Raw genomic sequence first — 21,408 nt, 5'->3', positions numbered from 1 at the left:
TTTTATAGGTGCAGGATCCATCAGTGCCGAAGTCTATATTCTTTCGTGTAAACTGAAAAAGTGTTCTGTATAAGATTAAACTCTAAAGTGCAGTATTTTAATCCAAGAAAATAAGAGCAGACAGTGCGTCCTGTTGTTTTTGTGAATTATAGACCACTGTTCTTTTGAATTTATTACTTGAAATCTAAGTACAAAACCCACATGGTGGTAAAATACACTTCAGAAAAAACCCATCGATACTGTTTTTATGTAAAGTGAGTGCATTTTTCTTGATCTTGGACAATTCCAGAGAGGAAAACTGTTCATTACTTCACTGCTGCTATCTGTTAAACAAGTGCTTTGATGGTTCTAGTAATGAAGGTTCTTAATGACCTCATTCTGTAAGTAATGAGGTAGATATCTGATGTAACAAGGATACAACACATACTACATTTTGCAAGAACACTTTATGGTCTCACAAAACATCACAACTCTTTTAAATACTCCCTTAATTTAGTTTTCACAGATATTTTTAAACAAGGAGACTAGCCAGCTTCTTGATTTCTAAGTGTTTTCATCTTGTGACAATATTTCCTTACCATACTTTGACAACAGTTGTAACACTGAAAATACTATGGTTGTAGGGGTTACTGCCACCATAGAGAATGGTTTGCATTTTATTTTATTACCTTTTGATCTAAACCAGACAGTGCACCTGCAATAGTTGAGATAACAGTAAATGGGATCTTTTGCACACTGTTTCCCTTCACAATTCCCCGAATGTTCAGAACGAATGTCCTCTGGTAAAAGAAAAATTTATTTTCATACTTTAGTCTGGCAATATAAGAAAGTTAAATATTTGTCAAGTTTTTGCTTACAGTTACATAGTATATAAAAATGCAGAAATACAACTGTCAAAGAGCCTCTCACAATACATAATCAAAACACCAGTGTAATGTGCATAACATCTGCCAAAACCAAAAGTGGTAATTAGGGAAAAAAGAACACCCACCACTTAATGAAATGATGGTGTACATTAATTTCTTCTTAGGAATTGTCGATTCATTTCTAACATACTTCACAGTATGCTGCTAATTAAACATTGCCTTTTTTTCACGTCCTCATAATTTTAAATATAAAGTAGTAACTCCCTAATTTTAATAATTGTAAAGACAAACATTCATTTACTCATACTTGATGTTTCATAAATCCCATCACAAAACAGAGCCTTTGGGGATGCAGACCAAGTCAAATCACACATTAACAGGTAGAAGTAGTAACTGTAGGTTACTTATACAAAGTATATTAACAAAAAATTATGATTACTGCAAATCTACTGAAGTTGATCACAGGGATTATTTCAGATAAGTATGTTCACCCCATCTCTTAAACTAATTCAGCTGCTGTTTTTTGCCAATACTTCAAACAAAACATTTTGTATGTAAGTTTACTCGGAACATGATGGGCAGTATCAAACATTCTGTTAAATACATGAATAATGCTGCCAACTGCTATTCATTGTTATGGAGTAACTTCAAGTTGCCCACCATAAATGATAACCATCTTAGCGACATGTATTTCTCATTGTGACAGTAGACAAGGTTATAATTGCATGAGAGATATGGCTCTTGTAACATACTAAATTTCAGATGTTTACTGTTATCAGACAACCTTATGTCCCCATAAGAAGCACCCATTTTTCTTCTACACTTCATGTATGATGCATGTTTTGATAAAAAGTAACTGTACCCTGTGCAGTCTATCACTATGTGAAGCAATGTTTCCACACAGACAGTTAAAGGTTGTGCATACCTCCCCCTCCCTCAATATCGCCCTTGGAGGCCAGTGAGTGTTTCGACACATGCAGTTTATTTTACATTGGCTGCACATTAAATGTAACTGTGCAGATTGTAGCCTAAGAGCACAAAGAAACATTGACAGAAAGAACACAGTCCCACAAACGTGAACAAAAGTAGATTTCTTGTAGAAATCATACACTAGTAAATGTGTTGTTGAAAGATGACAAAGCGTCATTTGAAAAGTAAATGACTGACTAAAACCAATTTTGAATCTCTTCTAACATATATTGCTTGTTCTATACATAAGTCACATATGCATGCTGGGATGGCATCTTACTTCAAGTTTCAACACTGATACCTGGCAACTGGGAGATCTCTTTATTGTCAATGTAATATGCTTACTGCAGTCCCACAAGCACAATGTCAGCTGGCTACTATCTACAAGGCTCTCAAGACTGATCGGAAAACAAGTCGTTTATCTTAACAGTTCTCTTTCGTTTTTGGTTTTAGAGTGTCAATGTTTTCTTTACTTTATTTTGCAAGTTACCATTCAGTGATTATTTCAATAAGAAAACTATCATATTTACATGCATAGCATTTCATGCATGTCAAAAGTAGCTTTAAATCTCTGAAGGTACAAAGGTACACATAATGTTTTTAAATTCTATTTTACTGTAATATTTTCACTTGACGGCTAAAGCAACATGTTGTCATTTGTACTGGAATTAAAATAACTGTTCTGCAGTAGTATGACCCTCAGCAAGTTCATTCTTTCAGTTACAACACTTTCAGAAGACATTGTGGCATTTTATATGATAGTGCTATGTTATTTCAAACAATATTATTGTAAAGAACTGCTGAATGAAACTCCTACTGCAAGGTTTACAAAGTATTTATTTAGTTTGTTGAGGACAAAGCCCACTATGTATCACATACACAAACAAACTATTCAATATCTGTGGCTTCCATGCTGTCAGACAAACTAAAACGGAGTGAGAGCAGATTCACCTTGTGGCAGTTGCTGAAGCTCTTGGACAGCCAGTTAAAGAGCTTTTAGTGTTTCTTACTGTGAGACCAGCTGGCATGACAGTGAACTAGCAGGATGCTTCCACAGGCCAGTTTACTGGCTGGTGCAACAGTGAAGGCAAGCATGAGCAAGTTTTGTGCCTGTGGGAACTGGACTTAATGGAGTTGCCTGGGAGCAAAGAAATATATTTACCGATGTCTCCAATAGTTCATGTTATTCAACTCATTTTTTGGTGATGTGAAAGTTTATTATACAAATTCATTTTCAAATAGAATATAACTGATATGCTACCATAATTATATAAAATGGAAAATGCAATGCCTCAGGATGCACAACTACCAATAAAAATAAAAGACAGCACTCCTAATTTCACAATGATACATTCCTTCTTTGGGAATAAAAGAGGAGTTCATAAGTTTGAAAGGAAGGCGTATCACTCGTAGGTCGGGCTAAAAGGGATCTACGTGTTATGGGGTTGTTTGTTACTTGCCTCCATTTCCAATGCTGATTCCTGAAAAATGAACCTAATGTTCTGATAATTGGGTGTGCTTGTTATATTTTAAGTGTTTCTGTTACCAGAACTGAGAGCTGCACTTTACAGAGATAAAAACTGGCCAGCCTGTCAGTCTTTTTGTTTTATGGTAATGGTTTAATGACAACATACAGTCGCTATAGTACAGGGCTAATGTAAACGATTCGTTCATTTTCAAAGCTCTTTATTTTACAAGTTATTACATGTACAAATATGATTGACCTGAATAGAACTGTAAACCCACCAAGTTTGCATTTTGCACTCCCCGGTCATGTGACACTCATCCAAGCAATAGTCAAGTTTGTTCCATACCTCACACAGCAACATCCTGTCAATGGTCATCACAGCAGGACTGATGTGTCCTCTGAGCCCTTCCAGTGTTCTTAGCAATGATGGTACATACACACAGTCCTTAATATACTCCCACAGGAACAAGTCACAAGGTGTTAAACCAGATGACCTGGGGGCTAGGGGAACAGAGCCACATCACCTTCGCTACTACACTCAATCCAGCAAGGCAGAAGTTCATTGTGTAGGTAGAAATAAACACTGATGCTGCAATGGAGGGAGTCCTATCTCGGAAGATGAAATTATCAATCAGTTGTGCAAACAGCCACGACTGTAAAATGTCAAGGTAAGAAGTATCCATCACAGTCTTCTCACAGAAGAAAAACGGCCCATACAGCTTCATCTTATCAGGAAACATGAACCCCTAGCAAATCTCATTCATGTACCACAATTTTGGCTACTGAATATCAGTTTGGAGGCAAAATATTCATCTTCAAGTGCTTGCTGCATTGTGTTGCGACACTCAAGGCGCCAGCCATAATCCTCCCAGTTTTAATTGTTGCACAAGCCGCAGGCAGTACGGTGTGAAATATAACCACTGTATATACAGGGCTGGGCCCAGCATATTTGCCCACCACATTCGTGCATATGCTTTGTAACCCACGCATGGCCCCTGCATTACCTCAGGCAGCTGTTTTCCAAAAGATTTGCTGCATTGTTTACTGCCAAGCCTTCTGTAGCCATCACAGTGTCCAGGGGAATGCAGGCTGCACCTCTACATGACATGCAGTCATGGGGGAGCTACTCATAGTCACCTATTCACGTGACACCGTGCCTATGTTCCTCCCTGTGAGTACTTAGGTTGCCACTGAGCTCCTTGAAGGCCAGCTCACCTTCAGCCTCCAGATTACCAGCCACATTGCAAGAATATGCTATGCCTGCCACTGCTGCGACATAACCAACATTTCCACTTAGAGCCTTCACCAGTTTCCCAATCGCAGTCGTGCAACAACCACTGCAGAAGACAATGCTCCCACGGGACCTCGTCCCAGTGACACCGCCTTTATGTCTGGCACAGAAGGCCATTTCCCTTTTATGCTTGCATCATCACAGAAGGACATTTCAGTTTTATTTCATGTGTGGACTTTGCATCAAACTGAACTAAATTCAGTTCATGTTCAATAAACAGTGTTACTTGAAGTGTTCTAATCAATCGCTACCTAAGTAAACATCTCAGTAGGACACTTCAATCATCCACACAATTTGCTGCTGTATCTCAAGTTCATGGCTTGTGGACCACTGATTTGATTGGACTGTGCACAAAACTTTCCCTCGCCCTCTCCATGGTTGCATCTGGCACACATGGTCAACCAGCACTTTTCTGTTATCAGAGACAACCAGTATCCCTAAAGTGTCAATGCTCTGTTTACATGACTGTTCTTTCCATAATTATTTCTGAACACACACACACAGCACTATTGTAACAGATGAACGAACATCTCATACATCATAACACACAAAAAACCTTTTCTTACTGTGTCACCATTTTGTCAAGGCATTGCACTTTTTTAACACGAACTGCTGGGAACAAATTAAACTCGATGAACTTACAGTTCAGTTCGTGCATCATACTCGTACATCTAATATTTGGAAAACAGAGAACTTTGAAAACATGAATCTTTTATAGTAGCCCTGTATATTAAATGAATAATTGGTGGGGCCTATAAGAAATCTAATTGAAATGAGATACGTTGTTTTGTAATATTGTTGATAAGTTTTGAGACATTTCTTAGTTACTTAGTACACCTAAAAGACAAAGAACCAACTTATTCTGAGAGGGACTTATTTCCACTACACTGATGTAAAAAGGGTAATACAAAAATTTAGGCTTTAATACCAATGTGCTTTACAAATGGAGAAAAGTGTGACAATGATATAGTGTATAAAGAGAATGATGAATCTCTCAACAACCTATTTTGAGAGAGATCCGAGATAAAAATCTTAAAGTACAGATTTATGTGTAAAGTTTCAGGGCACATCAGTACAGAGGACATAAAGAAACATAAGTTAAAAGTATCTGGACTCTTTTATTTACCAAATATAAATAACAGAATAATGTATATCACTTATCAGATAATATGCAGTAAGGAATCACTGTAAAATTGCAGTGATCTTACTGGACCATCTTTGATGTCATAAAAATGGTTCTACATTCATCTCTAGACATGATACAGGTAGTGTCAATTCAAATTTCGTTGTTACATCAGGATGTAAGATGCCCAGTTTTCCAATGATGTTTCCATTGACAATTACCTGAGCACATCTCTTTGGGAAAAATGAGGGATCTGAAACACACACACACACTGGAAATCACAAGACTATTTTGTAATAAAGCAATGCAAAACTAGTTTTATCTTTTATGATGTATTTGAAACGATGAAAAGAACAACAACGAAGTAAAAAATAATTTTAAAAGGGACAAGCTGGACAAATTTAATTGACAAAACATAAAGCAAACTCACCATCAGCTGCTTTCAGATGATATCCCACTCCAGATTTATGCAAATCCCATGGTACTTCTAATAACTGCATTACCCGGTCCAAAAGACCATGAATTATTTCGAATCCTGAATTTTTATTGGAGTATACAGCACAAAGCCGCCTTTCATTTCTAGCACCTACCTCTGAGAATAAGACACGTAAATTTTAAACTAATGCTACTGCAACACATTAAACATCAAAATGTAAAAGATAATACAGAAAATATGTATTACAGTCCAAATGATCTTGTAAAATTTGAAACTGTTACTTCCTTTGTCTCTAAACTGTACAACTGCATCTAATAGCACTATCAATATCAGAAAGAAGTCACCTACATTCTTACTTGGTCTTACATGTCAGATTTTAGCAAAATAACATTATTTAACAACTCTGAAAAAAGTTATATCATGTATTTTGAACATGCTGGAGAAACACTCAATTAAGTCACTTGCACCAGAGAGACATTTCAGCTTAGCACAAAATGCCTGTTTACTTTGCAGTTTCCTTTATAGTAACACAAATCCGTAAACTGCAGACTTTAAAAAGACTATCCAAAGTTTTCAATACAAATACATCATGAAGTGGAAACCAACTTTGTAGTGCTAGTGGTGTTCACAGTAGATGAATTTCATTCCATAGCATACACAAACAAGATGCTCCTTTCAGTGCCTGTGTCTCACAACAATGGTTTATGGTATGGTGTGTGTGTGTGTGTGTGTGTGTGTGTGTGTGTGTGTGTGTGTTTTAAAATACAGAATCAAGACACACAGGTGACAAAACAGAGGGAGTGACAATGTAGCAAATCAATATGTAATTTATGACAAGATTCTTTTCTACATGGCAAAATTTATGCGAACACAGGACTAGTAGTTCAAATAAATTTATGTATGTCAAGAAATAAATGCACACCATTTGTAGTTATTATTTGTTGATATACACAAAAAGACAGAAATGGGCTGAAGAGCAGGCTAAAGCATAAATTTGTATCTCTTTTTTTAGTCATAACTTCAAATACTGTTGCGAGGCCAAGACATATGAAAACTGACAACATGGAATACTGATAGTTTTAAATCCCATTTCCTGTCCTTTTTAAATGTTCCTGATGCAATTACTTAGCAGGCTGAGATGTATATTTTATGCTAAGTGAATTTCATCTTGGATTCAGTGTGATGACATTTCAATAAAAGGCACCACAGAAAAGTTTCACATTGAACACTGCGGGTCTACTCCAAAGTTAATTCTATTTTTGTATGACCAGCAACTCAATTCCGATTTATCTTCCAGCCAATCTTTCATACTTCTACTATTATTTCCCTTTATATCATAATCAACACAACTTCTTCCCTCCATCCAGCTTCATAAATTATCAGTACTGTAGGAAGACTTCACCTGTGCTTCTCTCGTCTCCTACTTTTCGCCTTCATCACAGTGCCTGTATAAATGAAAATCATTCTATTTATCTCAAGAGTACATTGGTGTTGCTCATGCTCAGTGTTGTTACCAGGCCTGTCAGGGTAAATAAGAGCCACGAACATCAGATGTTGAGTGATCACTGTGAAGAACATGGAGATGTCGCATACTTGTGTGACACTGCGTTATTACCACCTGACAAGAGTATGAAATGGGTCTCCTTTTGACCGCCTGCTCGATGGCCCAGTGTTAGATTGCACGACGTACTTATGCTTCCAGTCAATCACATCTGACCCAAAAAGGGAGGATCACTGTATTGTGCACCAAGCACATCAATAACCCCTTCACATCTGCATACGATATCCCACAGAAATAATGGATGCTTTGCAATATTGGTCAGAGACTAGCAGCAGCTGGGCTATGGAATTACCATCCCAGGCATAGGCTGCTGCTTACACTGTAACATAAATAGCTGCATTTGGAATGGTGCTGTGGCCATGAAGCATGAACTGCTGGTGAACGGCATCACACTGTGTTCGGGGATGAACTGCAGATCTGCAATACCCCAGATGACCATCGTTTGTGAGTACAGCAGCAGCATAAGGAGAGGCCCCATTCGTCCAATGTTTTGGAGGGACACTGCGGTGTTACTCCTTGCATCATGATGTGGTGAGCCATCAGGTATGACTTCAGTTCCAGGCTGTTGTCTGCATGATGTAGAGGTAATCTGTGGCCAGGAAGATTCCCAAATCTGTCCACACTAGAATATGTGTGGGACCTGCTCAGATGTTAACACCATCCCAGTGCCAATATCCAGGATATCAAGAACCAGTTACAACAGCTGTGGACCAGACTGCCACAGGAGAGAATACAATGACTCTATGACATCCTTTCAAGCGAATTATTGTATGCATCCAGACCAGAGGGGATACAATGTCATACTGATAAGTGGACTGCTCAGACTGCCAAGTTCTTTGTAAATTTGACTTGTTATTGTAATCACTGAAATAAAACTGATACTCTCTCAATCTGTGAGGTTTCATTGCATTTCTTCCTCCTATTCAGGGTGCTTCACAATTTTGTGAGGCAGTGTAATTACAAGAGACAATGAAACTTCATGTTTATTCTCAATATGTTTCACAATATCATTCTATATTGGAGATTTGCTGGACTGATAACTTTTCTGTCTTTTTAATGGCAGTGACATTTTTATCTTCTGGCAGCATTAAAAATTTATCTTAATAATAGCAGAGACTGACTTTAGATGCCTTTCTTTCAAATGGTAGTTCACAGTGCCACATCAATCTTTAGCATACACTTTATTTATCATTACTTTAGCAAGAAGAGACTGTAACTGTGTGAAAGTAATGCTATGAAACTGTTTCATGCCATGTGTTTGCAGGCACTTTCTTTGTGAATTGGCACATCATCTAATTTCGTTTTCATTATCCACCAAGTCATCTTAGTAGGGAGTTACACTACTGGCCATTAAAACTGCTACACCAAGAAGAAATGCAGATGATAAACGGGTATTCATTGGGCAAATATATTATACTAGAACTGACATGTGATTACATTTTCACGCAATTTGGGTGCATAGATCTTGAGAAATCAGTACCCAGAACAACCACCTCTGGCTGTAATAATGGCCTTGATACGACTGGGCATTGAGTCAAACAGAGCTTGGATGGCATGTATAGGTACAGCTGCCCATGCAGCTTCAACATGATACTACAGTTCATCAAGAGTAGTGACTGGCATATTGTGACGAGCCAGTTGCTCGGCCACCATTGACCAGACGTTTTCAAATGGTGAGACATCTGGAGAATGTGCTGGCCATGGCAGCAGTCGAACATTTTCTGTATCCAGAAAGGCCTGTACAGGACCTGCAACATGCGGTCATGCATTATCCTGCTAAAATGTAGGGTTTCGCAGGGATCGACTGAAGGGCAGTGCCAAGGGTCGTAACACATCTGAAATGTAACGTCCACTGTTCAAAGTGCCATCAGTGCGAACAAGAGGTGACGGAGATGTGTAACCAATGGCACCCCATACCATCACGCCAGATGATACGCCAGTATGGCGATGACGAATACACGCTTCCAATGTGCGTTCACCGCAATGTCGCCAAACACGGATGTGACCATCATGATGCTGTAAACAGAACATGGATTCATCCGAAAAAATGACGTTTTGATATTCACGCATCCAGGTTTGTCGTTGAGTACAACATCGCACGCACTCCTGTCTGTGATGCAGTGTCGAGGGTAACCGCAGCCTTGGTCTCCATGGTCTCCGAGCTGATAGTCCATGCTGCTGCAAACGCCATCGAACTGTTCGTGCAGATGGTTGTCGTCTTGCAAATGTCCCCATCTGTTGACTCAGGGATCGAGACATGGCTGCACGATCTGTTACAGCCATGCGGATAAGATGCCTGTCATCTCGACTGCTAGTGATACGAGGCCATTGGGATCCAGCATGGCGTTCCGTATTGCCCTCCTGAACCTACCAATTCCATATTCTGTTAACAGTCATTGGATCTCGACCAACGCGAGCAGTAATGTCGCGATACAGTAAACCGCAAACGCGATAGGCTACAATCCGACCTTTATCAAAGTTGGAAACGTGATGGTATGCATTTCTCCTCCTTACACGAGGCATCACAACAACGTTTCACCAGGCAACGCCGGTCAACTGCTGTTTGTGTATGAAAAATTGGTTGGAAACTTTCCTCATGTCGTAGGTGTCGCCACCAGCGCCAACCTTATGTGAATGCTCTGAGAAGCTAATCATTTGCATATCACAAAATCTTCTTCCTGTCGGTTTAATTTCACGTCTGTAGCACGTCGTCTTCGTCGTGCAGCAATTTTAATGGCCAGAAGTGTATATCTCACAACAACAGAAAATACACCACAGTTTCATTTAGAAACAGATTAACAAAAAACTATGGAGTATGTTTTCCTTATCTCGATGTAGTAAGCTTCACATGCATACAGGTAGAGAATGCCCAGTTCTTTACTTGTGTGAAGTGTTTCCTCAATGCTCATAAGGATTCAGTGAAATCATTACAATAGTAAATGCGATTCACTCAAATGAAACCTGGTCAGTGCATCTACCTTTGCCTTACACGAAAGATAGCACCACGTAACTGTGGGTATGGTGGCGCCATCTATTGGCAGAGAGACTGACATGTGCGCACTGTTTGATGTTGCATAGTACCAGTGTGGTTTCACGCCGAAGAGAAGGTGGTCACACAAGTTATCGTCCACTACTGAACATGCAGGTGTGTAAGCAGGAACAATGAGGTGTGATTCGATTTTTGGCAGTGGAGGGAGTTGGAGGCTGTGAAATGTATCGACAGATGAAGGCTGTGTACCGTGAATACAGTCTGAGTCATTCAAGTGTTGTGGAATGGCACAAATGATTCCATGAGGGGTGCGAGTCACTGGAAGATGAAGCTCGTCGTGGACAAGCTCGTTGTATCATCACAGTGTAAATGGTCGTGGAAGTGAATGCTTTAGTATTGGACAACCACAGCATCACTGTGGATGGGGTCCATTGGTTACTGGGTACTAGCACAGGCACCAGCCACACCATAATGCATCAACACTTGAACTTTCAAAAAATCTGTGAGCAGTGGGTTCCCCACCAACTGACCGCCAAACAGCGCAATACTTGAATGGTGTTGTCTTTGACTCATCTGCAAAGTTCTCATGAGAAGGAATGCGGCGTTCTGTCGCACATTGTCACAGGTGACGAAAGATGGTGTTACCATTTTGAACAGGAAATCAAGCGTCACAGCAAGCAGTGGAAACATGCAACTTCACCACCTCCAAAGAAATCAAAGGCCATGCACACCAGTTCTGATAAGGTCATGATGTCCTCCCTTTCTGACCATAAGGGCCCACTGCTTGTCGACTTCCTGGAACGGGGAAACACCATCAATGCCCAGCATTATCAAGCCACTTTACAGAGCCTTAGACAAGACATCAAGTCGAAAAACCGAGGCATGTTGTCCAATGGCATTATCCTCCTGCATGATAATGCCCGCCCACATACGGCCAATGCGGTGAAGATGACATTGCAGCAGTTTCGTTGGGAAATGCTGGAATATCCATCGTACAGTCCCAACCTTTCACCGTGTGACTTTCATGTGTTTGGACCTCTAACACAAGCTATTCGAGGACATCAATTCAGAACGGACGATGAAGTGTGTGACTGGGTCCAGGTTGGATCTGAATGCAGTCTACTAGCTTCTTCAAGAATGGAATCGACCAGCTAGTGTCGCAATGGGATAAATGTGCCAACAGTTTTGGCAATTATTTTTGAGTATATGTACTGTGTATAACTACATTTTTGAGTTAATAAAATTGTTACCATTACTTTACGCTAGTGACCGGGTTTCATTTGAATGCCTCTTATACAACACTTAGATAAATTATAAAACATATATTAGAAACATAACTACTATGTCAGAGATATTATTCAGCCTCATGCACATTAGAAAATTATACTAGAATTCAAAAGTGTACCGGAGGTTTCATCTTTCAGCACTACGTCAGACACCTCAAACAGCTTCATAGGGAGAGGCATTTTTTTATTTGCAGCAAGTGTCTTCAGCAATCCAGAAATGAGGGTGGTTCTGGCCACTTGGAACTCCAAGGTCTTCGGATTTGAAATGTGTACTGCTCGAACATTCTTCAAATCTAGTCCAAGTTTTGATGATACATCATCTCGAGCACACTAGAAGAAAATAATTAATGATAGTTACAATTAAACTGTAAGAAGAGATTTTTGTTGCATATTAACTGAACTGGTAAACTGTAGGTTAAGTTTACAGAAAATTGTGTATTATACAGTACAACTGATTCCTACAAAACCATACAGGTACAGCAACATTTGGATTGGTTGGCTGATCGATTTGAGAGTGGCTACCAAACAGCGAGGTCAGTGAATTATGGAAGGACGTCAGCCGTGTCCTTTCGAAGGAACCATCTCAACATCTGCTTGAAGCGACTTAGGGAAATCACAGAAAACCTAAATCAGGATGGCCTTATGCAGGTTTGAACATTTTTTCTCCTAAATAGTAACATTTGGAAATTTGGTTTGAGGATGTAGGCAGATCATGTAGTCATTGGTTGACATGATGGTTATGTACTTTAGTTTCAAACATTGCCTGAAACTGAATTGGAAAAAAAGTATATATTTCTGAAAACTTGTGAATGGTGAGATTTAGTGATGTAAATTACATAAATTAATGAGCGACTTCCATATTTAAATTGTAATGTCCCACGAGGAGGGAACTTTATTCTCAGAAATATTTCTCCATATTAAAACAACAGGTAATATCAAATCCAGTTTCTCAGCTACATTTACAATGCAACTCAAACAATAAACCACCAGAGAATGTTTTGTATTATAGTAATTTGTTCTGATAAAAGTAACTGACACCCAGCAAAAATAACGGTAAAACACAGAAACTGAAAATTGACAATTTCTTCTGCAAATACACATCTAAAGGAAGAATATTAATCTGTGGAAGTTCATATCATGGGTCGGCCACATTCCAGTGTGAACAGTACTGCTACACTATCTGCCCACTTGTATATTAACACCACTGCCAATATATTTCCAAATAATGAAAACTCCAGGTTGGAAATGCTACTTACTGTAAAGAAGACACATCAAGTTGCAAACAGGCACAATTGAAAGGCACTCACATGTAGCTTTCGTCAAAAAAACACACACACACACACACACACACACACAAAAAAGCAAGAATGCCTCACCTTTCCAGTATCCCGGGCCAGAATGCAACATCATGTGGGATGGAAGCAGCAATCTGGAGAGGGTAGGGAAGGGATAGTAGTGTACAGTTGGGGAGAAAGATGAGCATCATTTGGTGGAGTGTGCAGGGACTAGACTCCAAAACGTGCAGCGTCAGGATGTAGTGTGGCAGGGAGGTGGGGTGAAGAAGAGAACAAAAAGTGAGAGGAGTGGGGAAAGATGGGCGGATTCACTGGCAGAAGGCTGCAAGTAAACAGGGTGGGAGACAAGAATGGGAAGGAGATGATAGGACATAGGGGGTGGAAACTGTTGGGTGGAGGGTGTGGGGACAGTACGCTATTGTAGGTAGAGACCACGATAATTACAGGAATGGAGAATGTGTTGTAAGGATAACTCCTATCTGTGCAGTTCAGAAAAGCTGCTCGTGGAGGGTAGGATCCCGATGGCTCAGGTTGTGAAGCAGCCATTGAAATCAAGAGTGCTATGCTGAGCTGCATGTTGGGCCACAAGGTGGTCTACTTTGCTGTTGGCCACAATTTGGCAGTGGCCATTCATGCTGGTGGACAGCTGGTTGGTAATCATACCAATATAAAATGCTTTGCAACGATTACAGCAGAGCTGGTAAATGACATGGCTGCTTTCACAGGTGCCTCAGCCCCTGATGGCGTAAGATAAAACTGTGAAAGAACTGGAATAGTAAGTGTTGGGTGGCTGGATTGGGCAGGTTTTGCACCTGGGTCTTCTACAGGGATACGACCTTTGTGGCAGTGGGTTGGGATTGGGAGTAGCATAGAGATGGACTAGGAAGTTGTGGATGTTGGGTGGCGAAGGAACATCACTTTAGGAGGGGTGGGAAGTACCACAGATAGGATGTCCCTCATTTCAGAGCACGATGATAGGTAATCTAAGCCCTGGCGTAGGATCTGGTTAAGTTGTTAGTTACTAACTTCTTCCTAACCCACAACTACTTCTACTTGAAGGGAAGATATGTAAATAAATCTGTGGCACAGCCATGGGCACACACACGGCACCCTCCTAAGCCAACTTTTTATGGGCCACCTAGAGGAAGACCTTCTTAGCCCCCCAAAACACCAAACCCCTAGTCTGGTTCAAGTTCATTGATGATCTCTTCATGATTTGGACCCAGGACCCAAACACCCTATCTTTGTTCCTTCACAACCTTAACACCATCTCTTCCATCTGCTTCAGATGGTCCTCCTCAACCCAGTGTGCCACCTTCCTAAATGTTGACCTCCTCCTCTCTGATGGCTCCATCTCCATCTCTGTCCACATTAAACCCACCAACAGCATCTGCATTTTGACAGCTGTCATTCCTTTCACACCAAAATATCCCTCCCATTTAACCTGGCTACCCATGGATGGCATATCTGCAGTGACAAAAACTCCCTTGCTCAGTATCACCGATGCCTTCACAGACAGGCATTATCCCCCAGACCTAGCCTGCAAACAGCTATCCCGTGCCATTTCCCCTCACAAAACGCAAACCTCCCACCACCCCCAAAAACCAGCCACAAGCGAGTGTCACCGGGACTGGAACAACTGAACCACATCCTTTGCCAGGGCTTTGATTACCTATCATCATGCCTTGAATGAGGGGCGTATTACCCAAGATACTTCCCACACCTCCTAAAGTGATGTTCCTTCACCCACCCAACCTCCACAACATCCTAGTCCATCCCTATGTTACTCCCATTCCCAACACACTGCCAAAAATGTCGTATCCCTGTGGGAGACCCAGGTGCAAATCCTGCCCAAGTGACACACCCAGCACTTCCCATTCCAGTCCTGTCACAGGTTTATCGTACCGTATCAGGGGCCGGGCCACCTGTGAAAGCAGCCATGTCATTTACCAGCTCTGCTGAAGTCCTTGTACACATTTTTATATTGGTATGATTACCAACCAGCTGTCCACTAGCATGAACCGCCAGCATCAAACTGTGGTCAAGAGTGAAGTAGACTACTCTATGGCACAACATGCAGCTGAACATAACACACTTGATTTTAATGGCTGCTTCACTATCCAGACCATCTGGATCTTACCCTCATCGATCAGCTTTTCTGAACTGCACAGATGGGAGTTATCCTTACAACACATTCTCCACTCCCGTAATTATCCTAGCCTCCATCTACGGTACAATACAGTCCCTGCACCCACCACCCAACAGTTTCCACCCATTATGTCCTATCATCTACTCCCCATTCTTGTCTCCGCCCATCATTCCCCGCTCTTCATTTTTTGTTCCTGTTTTCCCCACATCCCTGCCCACAACCTCCTGACACGGCGCCTGTTGGCGTCTAGTCTCTGTACACTCCACCAGACAGCATTTGTCTTTCTTCCCACCTGCACACTACTATCCCTTCCACTTCCCCACCCCCCTCAAGGCTGCTGCTTGCATACCACACGATGTTGCATTCTGGCCCGAGATGCTGAAAATGAGGCATGCTTGCTTGTGTGTGTGTGTGTGTGTGTGTGTGTGTGTGTGTGTTTGTTTTTACTGCCATAGGCTGTGGCCAAACGCTACATGTGAGTGTCTTTTAATTGTGCGGGTCAGCAAGTTGACGTGTCTTCTTTACGGTAAGTAGGCAATCTATCTTTTCTTGCACTGTTGATATACCATTATATTTTATCATTTACAACATCACCTCTGAAATATATATCACAGTTTAATGAGTTTCTAAAAGAGACATACCATGACCATGTTCAGTTGATGAGTGGGAAATAAGTCGTCATGTTCAGCTGATGAGGTGGGAGAGCAGGTCATAACAGGTTTGGAAGATAATACAAGAATGCTTAAAAGACAATACAAGAATTCTTAGTTTATAATGGAACACATGCTGTTTACTAGGTGAGCAAAAAATTGCTAACAGGTAGAGACCACATCTGTAGGGATTTAGTGCAAAATCCTGTGAACAACATCCACAGGTAATATTGCTTTCAGGTTAAGTAAAATGTAGAACTGATCTATAATTACCTCTTATGCAACATAATAACACAAAATTAAGATGAATGGCAGTAAGAAACATTGATGTTAAGGAACAAGAAACTTCACACACACACAGATATAACAAAGATGATGTGACTTACCAAACGAAAGTGCTGGCAGGTCGATAGACAAACAATCACAAACATACACACAAAATTCAAGCTTTTGCAACCAACGGTTGCTTCGTCAGGAAAGAGGGATGGAGAGGGAAAGACGAAAAGGATGTGGGTTTTAAGGGAGAGGGTAAGGAGTCATTCCAATCCCGGGAGCAGAAAGACTTACCTTAGGGGGAAAAAAGAACAGGTACACACTCGCACACACACACATATCCATCCGCACATACACAGACACATGTCTACTTGTGTCTGTGTATGTGCGGATGGATATGTGTGTGTGTGTGCGCGAGCAGATTGAATTAATGGGAGTTGAAGAATATGAAAAGAAAGCAGCAGTTGAGAAGGCAGTAAAACAGTGTTGTATCTTCTTCCCTAAATTATGTAATCTGTGCTTTGAACAAGCACTAAAGAAAAGAATTCTCAAAAGGGAATTGAATTTCAGGCAGAAAAAAATGAAAACTCTGACATTTGCCAATGGCGTCATAATTCTGCCATAGACAGCATGAGAATTGGAACTCAGTCGAATGGAATGGATAATGCCTTTAGAAGATGTTACAGATGAAAATCAACAAACTAGGTAATGGAGTATAGTCAAATTAAATCAGGTGATGTTAAGGGAATTTAATTAGGAAATGAGATACTAAAAAACACTCTATGGTGGGGGTGGGGGGTATGCACCACAAAGGAATTATCCAAATGGAATCAACAGAAGTGATGTACATGCACAGGAAAACAAATGATTATAAATTCAGATAAATTGGATAATTTATTCAAGAGAAAGTGCTTCGCAAATTGAGCAAGTCATAAACATATTAGTGCACCTCTCACCCCTATGCAAGTAGCTATTTGGCTTGGCACTGACTGACAGAGTGGTTGGATGTCCTTCTGAGGAGAACCATGCATTATATTATCAAAATCATGAGCTGGTCGGAGGCATCTGCCCATAACGCTCCAAACATTCTCAATTGGGGCAAAATCCAGCAACCCTGATGACCAAGATAGGGTTTGGCAAGCATGAAGACAAGCAGTAGAAACTTTTGCTGTATGCAGGCAGGCATTATCTTGCTGAAATGTAAGCTCAGGATGGCTTTCCATGACGGGCAATATCCACAACATACCACTATACTTAAGGCTGCTGCAAATGATGGCCAAAGTGATCTTGCTACATGAAATGGGACCTCAGATCATCATTCCTGGCTGTCACGGCATACGACAGGTGGCAGTCAGGTTGGTATCCCACCGCTGTCCAGGGCATCTCCAAACACATCTTTGCTGGTCATCAGGGCTCAGTTCAAATTGGGACTCATCACTGAAGACAATTCTACCCTTGTCAATGAAATTTCCGGCCAAATGTGCCAGACAGCACTGCAAATGGGCTTGCTGGTGTACAGAGGTCAATGGTAGTCTGGGCAAGGGGCACCATGACATTAGTCCCCTTTCTGTGAGCTGCCTATTAATGGTCCTTGTAGTCACTGAAGCACCATTTGCATGTTGCATTGATGATAAAGATGAATCCAGGACTCTGAGTGCCTGTCTGACAATTGCTCAGTTCTCATGTTCTGTTGTGTCTAGGTTGACTGCTTCCTTCTGAGGTTCATCCACTCCTGCCAACACTGCTGATTAGTGGCATCACTCCTATTCAAATATAGAGTGGTTCACCGACTACTCCAATTGGCTCCTTTAAGCCTAACTATACATCCTCTCACAAATGCTGACATCTGCATATATCGTTCAAGCGGCTATCTACGAGGCACACTTACTGCCCAACTGAGTATACAGCATGAAATTCGCAAAGATGTTATTCCCTGGTATCAACATGCCCCGTTTACTATCCTAGCCAGTTGTGTGGTAAAATTTTGTTGCAGCATCACACATTCACCCATCAGCCACCAACATTTACAGTCTTGTATTTCCCATTGATACCCGTATGAATATAAGTCTGTCACCAATTTGTTTAGCTCCTTCATGATGCGTTCTTCTTTTGGCTTTGCATATTACAGATGACTTTCCCTATTTGGGGAATCAAAATAACTAAAGATGACAGAAGAAAAACCCAATACAAAATTTAGAGCTGCAACAGCATGAAAAGATTTTCTGAAAAAGAAAAATGTGTTAAGACCAAATAGGAATTTAAGTATTAGGAAGTCGTTTCTGAAAATACTTGTCTGTAGTGTACCCTTTATGGAAGTGAAGTGTGAAGGATAAACAGTACAGATATGAAAAAAACTGACACTTCTGAAATGTGGTGCTATAGAAGAATGCTGAGGATTGTAAACATAGACCAATAGAAAAATAAATTTATGGTGCAAGTTGACAAACAGAAGGGATCACTTGGTAGAACATATCCTCAGGTATATAAGACTCATCAGAGAAGCAAGAGATGCAAGTAGGAGAGGTGAGCATAAATTTGTACAGAAATACTTATTAAGATCAAATGAAGTAAGCTAGTTTAAGTAAACCTAGGGTGTATTAGTCAAGTAGAGATGAAGAGGCTTGCTGAGGACAGAGGTCATCAAATCAATCTTCAGACCAATGACAAGACCAAAACAGTACATTATTCTGTATGATGAATGAATGTAATTTATTATAATGAAGAGCATAACAGACACTCAAAAGAATGTCTTTAGAGGGAAAAAAAGGAACCAAACCTAAAGGCCAACTTACAACCAACTTCACATGAAAGTTTTGATGATATACATTCAGGTATACAAACCACCAGTGAGTGTTTTCCTTTTCAATTACCATGTAATGTACCTTTCAATATGGTCCCATATTTCATTTGAAAGGAAGTTTCTGTGTCTTCTTCGTATAGATGTAGAATATTTATAGGGCCACTTTCACATATTTCAAGATATTTTCACTTCATCGCATACCTCAATACAGACTGCACTTCATTTCCTTCAGAGTTGTACAAGACTAACTCAAGCTGTGATATCTGCTGGCCAACATTGATGCTGTACTGTTTACTTGCCTCTTAAAACAGGTAAGAGACCACATATAGCAGGTACAACTACACCAGAAAAACAACTAAAGAGTTTGATGAACCCATCTGCTTTGGGGTAACTTCTCAGCTCTTCATTGACATCCTCTGGCTAACAAAGGAATTTGAACAATAGAAATGGACAAACCACACATCAACTGCAATTTCATGGGAAGCAATAAATTCTGCAGATGACAAAGCACAAGTTAAAGAGGTAACTATTTAGCCTATCACAAACAGTAATCTTCAGACAAATAGTGGAGAATATTGTTTCAAAGTAAGTATCATAAATGGAAGAACCACTCTTCCTTCAACGTACACCCATATAGATGTGTATTTCATTCTAGAATTAGAATTTACTTCTCTTATTTGTATTTACTGAAACTGTAGTCATTTTCTTACATTTTTAGGTAAAACAACAATAACTAGAAAACTGACAGTTACAACATTTGATAACTTCATAATGCACTATTATCTTTAAGATACCACAAAAATACTACACAATACTTCTAATTTACATGGAAAATGGACACATCAACATTTTACTCCGAATACACTGTGCAACAAAATGTGTATCACAACAAACAAATTAAAATACAGAAGTATATTGGAGAATGAAGCTAAGCAAACTGTATCAGCTAGTAATGTTTCTGTAGTTCAAACAAAGTGAATTAAACAAAACAGCACAAATCAATCTAGTAAATACTAATTGTTACTAACCAGAGAAAATGTGAGAGCTTCTGTGAATCCAGCCTGTGCAACGTTTTCCCTTAACTGGTCCGAGAGTTTATTCAGTGGAAACTGTTTAACAGACAGAAAGCATCAAATTATGCTCAGCTATCCAACACACACACACACACACACACACACACACACACACACACACACACACACACACACAGATCCTTATTAATGTTTCACCTCCTGTGCAATAGTGGATGTTTTTGGTAGAGTTCTTTCAATATTGTTATATCCATGTGCAATTGCTACATCTTCATACACATCACAAGCATGAATGACATCATGTCTTGTCGGAGGAACTCGGACTTTCAGCTGTTTGCCATCAGAAATTACATCTGTTTCAAGGCACATCTTTGACAGAAGTTTGGCCATGTCTTTAGGTGACTGACTGAAATACAAACACAATATTACAACAAAAATAATCAATTGTTGATAATATTATGTAAATGGATAGATTGCATTTATGATACTTCCTATCCATTTACATTATAAAACATAATATTGACATAAATAGAAAATAAACAATTGGATACAAAAATAAATTATTTAAATATGCTTCAAATACTGCAGTAACATGCAAAATCTTCACAAAAAGGAAACTGTAACTCCACCCATGTACACATGTATAACTCAAATAGTGTTGGAGTTGTACACAACTGCACCAGCACGCCTTTTGTACTGAAACTGTTTTAACCCATCACAGAATGATACAGACGAACTATCCATCCAATGTCTTAGAATGCCAGTCCAAGTGCACTTTTATATATATAAAAATCTCTGCATTGGCGATGGCAAAGAATGTAATGGTAGTAATCACCCTGACTTGATACCACATTTACATAACAATGAAGTCTAACAAACATAATAATATTTTATTGATTTCGGAATTCAATGTGAAGGGTTTCCTGTTATTGACATGGTTTTATGAACTGTAATTTCATTAACATCACAGTTTTATATAGCATACCATTAATGAACTCTACCTTTTCCCTTATTGATGGTACGGTTTATTTTCTTTTTATCTTACTTTAAAAAAGAAATTATACTTTACTACCCACACAACAAGTCACATTTCTATTAAAATGTCTGAAAGAAGGAATGCAATGGCTTGTTGAAGGCACAGTAATGGCATTTACCTGAATGCATCTGGGGAAATTTGCACATCAAAAAGAGTTTTGCATCACCCTGGTTCCCAGAACTCCT

General features: G+C 39.9%; 1 protein-coding gene across 2 annotated transcripts in view; it reads right to left on the bottom strand.

Moving 5' to 3' along the window:
* Positions 1–5,692: 5,692 nt before the first annotated feature.
* The window catches only part of LOC124612297 (phenylalanine--tRNA ligase beta subunit), a 107,029-nt gene continuing 91,313 nt past the window's right edge, over positions 5,693–21,408 (bottom strand). For both annotated transcript variants that reach the window (XM_047140411.1, XM_047140419.1), the window contains 5 exons: positions 20,386–20,593; positions 20,185–20,265; positions 12,109–12,319; positions 6,148–6,309; positions 5,693–5,970 (listed from right to left, as the gene is read on the bottom strand). In XM_047140411.1, the coding sequence (XP_046996367.1) occupies positions 5,819–5,970; positions 6,148–6,309; positions 12,109–12,319; positions 20,185–20,265; positions 20,386–20,593 (814 nt within the window). In that variant the 3' untranslated portion in view covers positions 5,693–5,818. The remainder of the gene's footprint in view (positions 5,971–6,147; positions 6,310–12,108; positions 12,320–20,184; positions 20,266–20,385; positions 20,594–21,408) is intronic.

This window comes from Schistocerca americana, chromosome 1 (assembly GCF_021461395.2).
Source record: "Schistocerca americana isolate TAMUIC-IGC-003095 chromosome 1, iqSchAmer2.1, whole genome shotgun sequence".
NCBI lineage: Eukaryota > Metazoa > Arthropoda > Insecta > Orthoptera > Acrididae > Schistocerca > Schistocerca americana.
The sequence above is the reverse complement of the archived record's forward strand: the minus strand, read 5'-3'. Positions and strand labels throughout refer to the sequence as shown.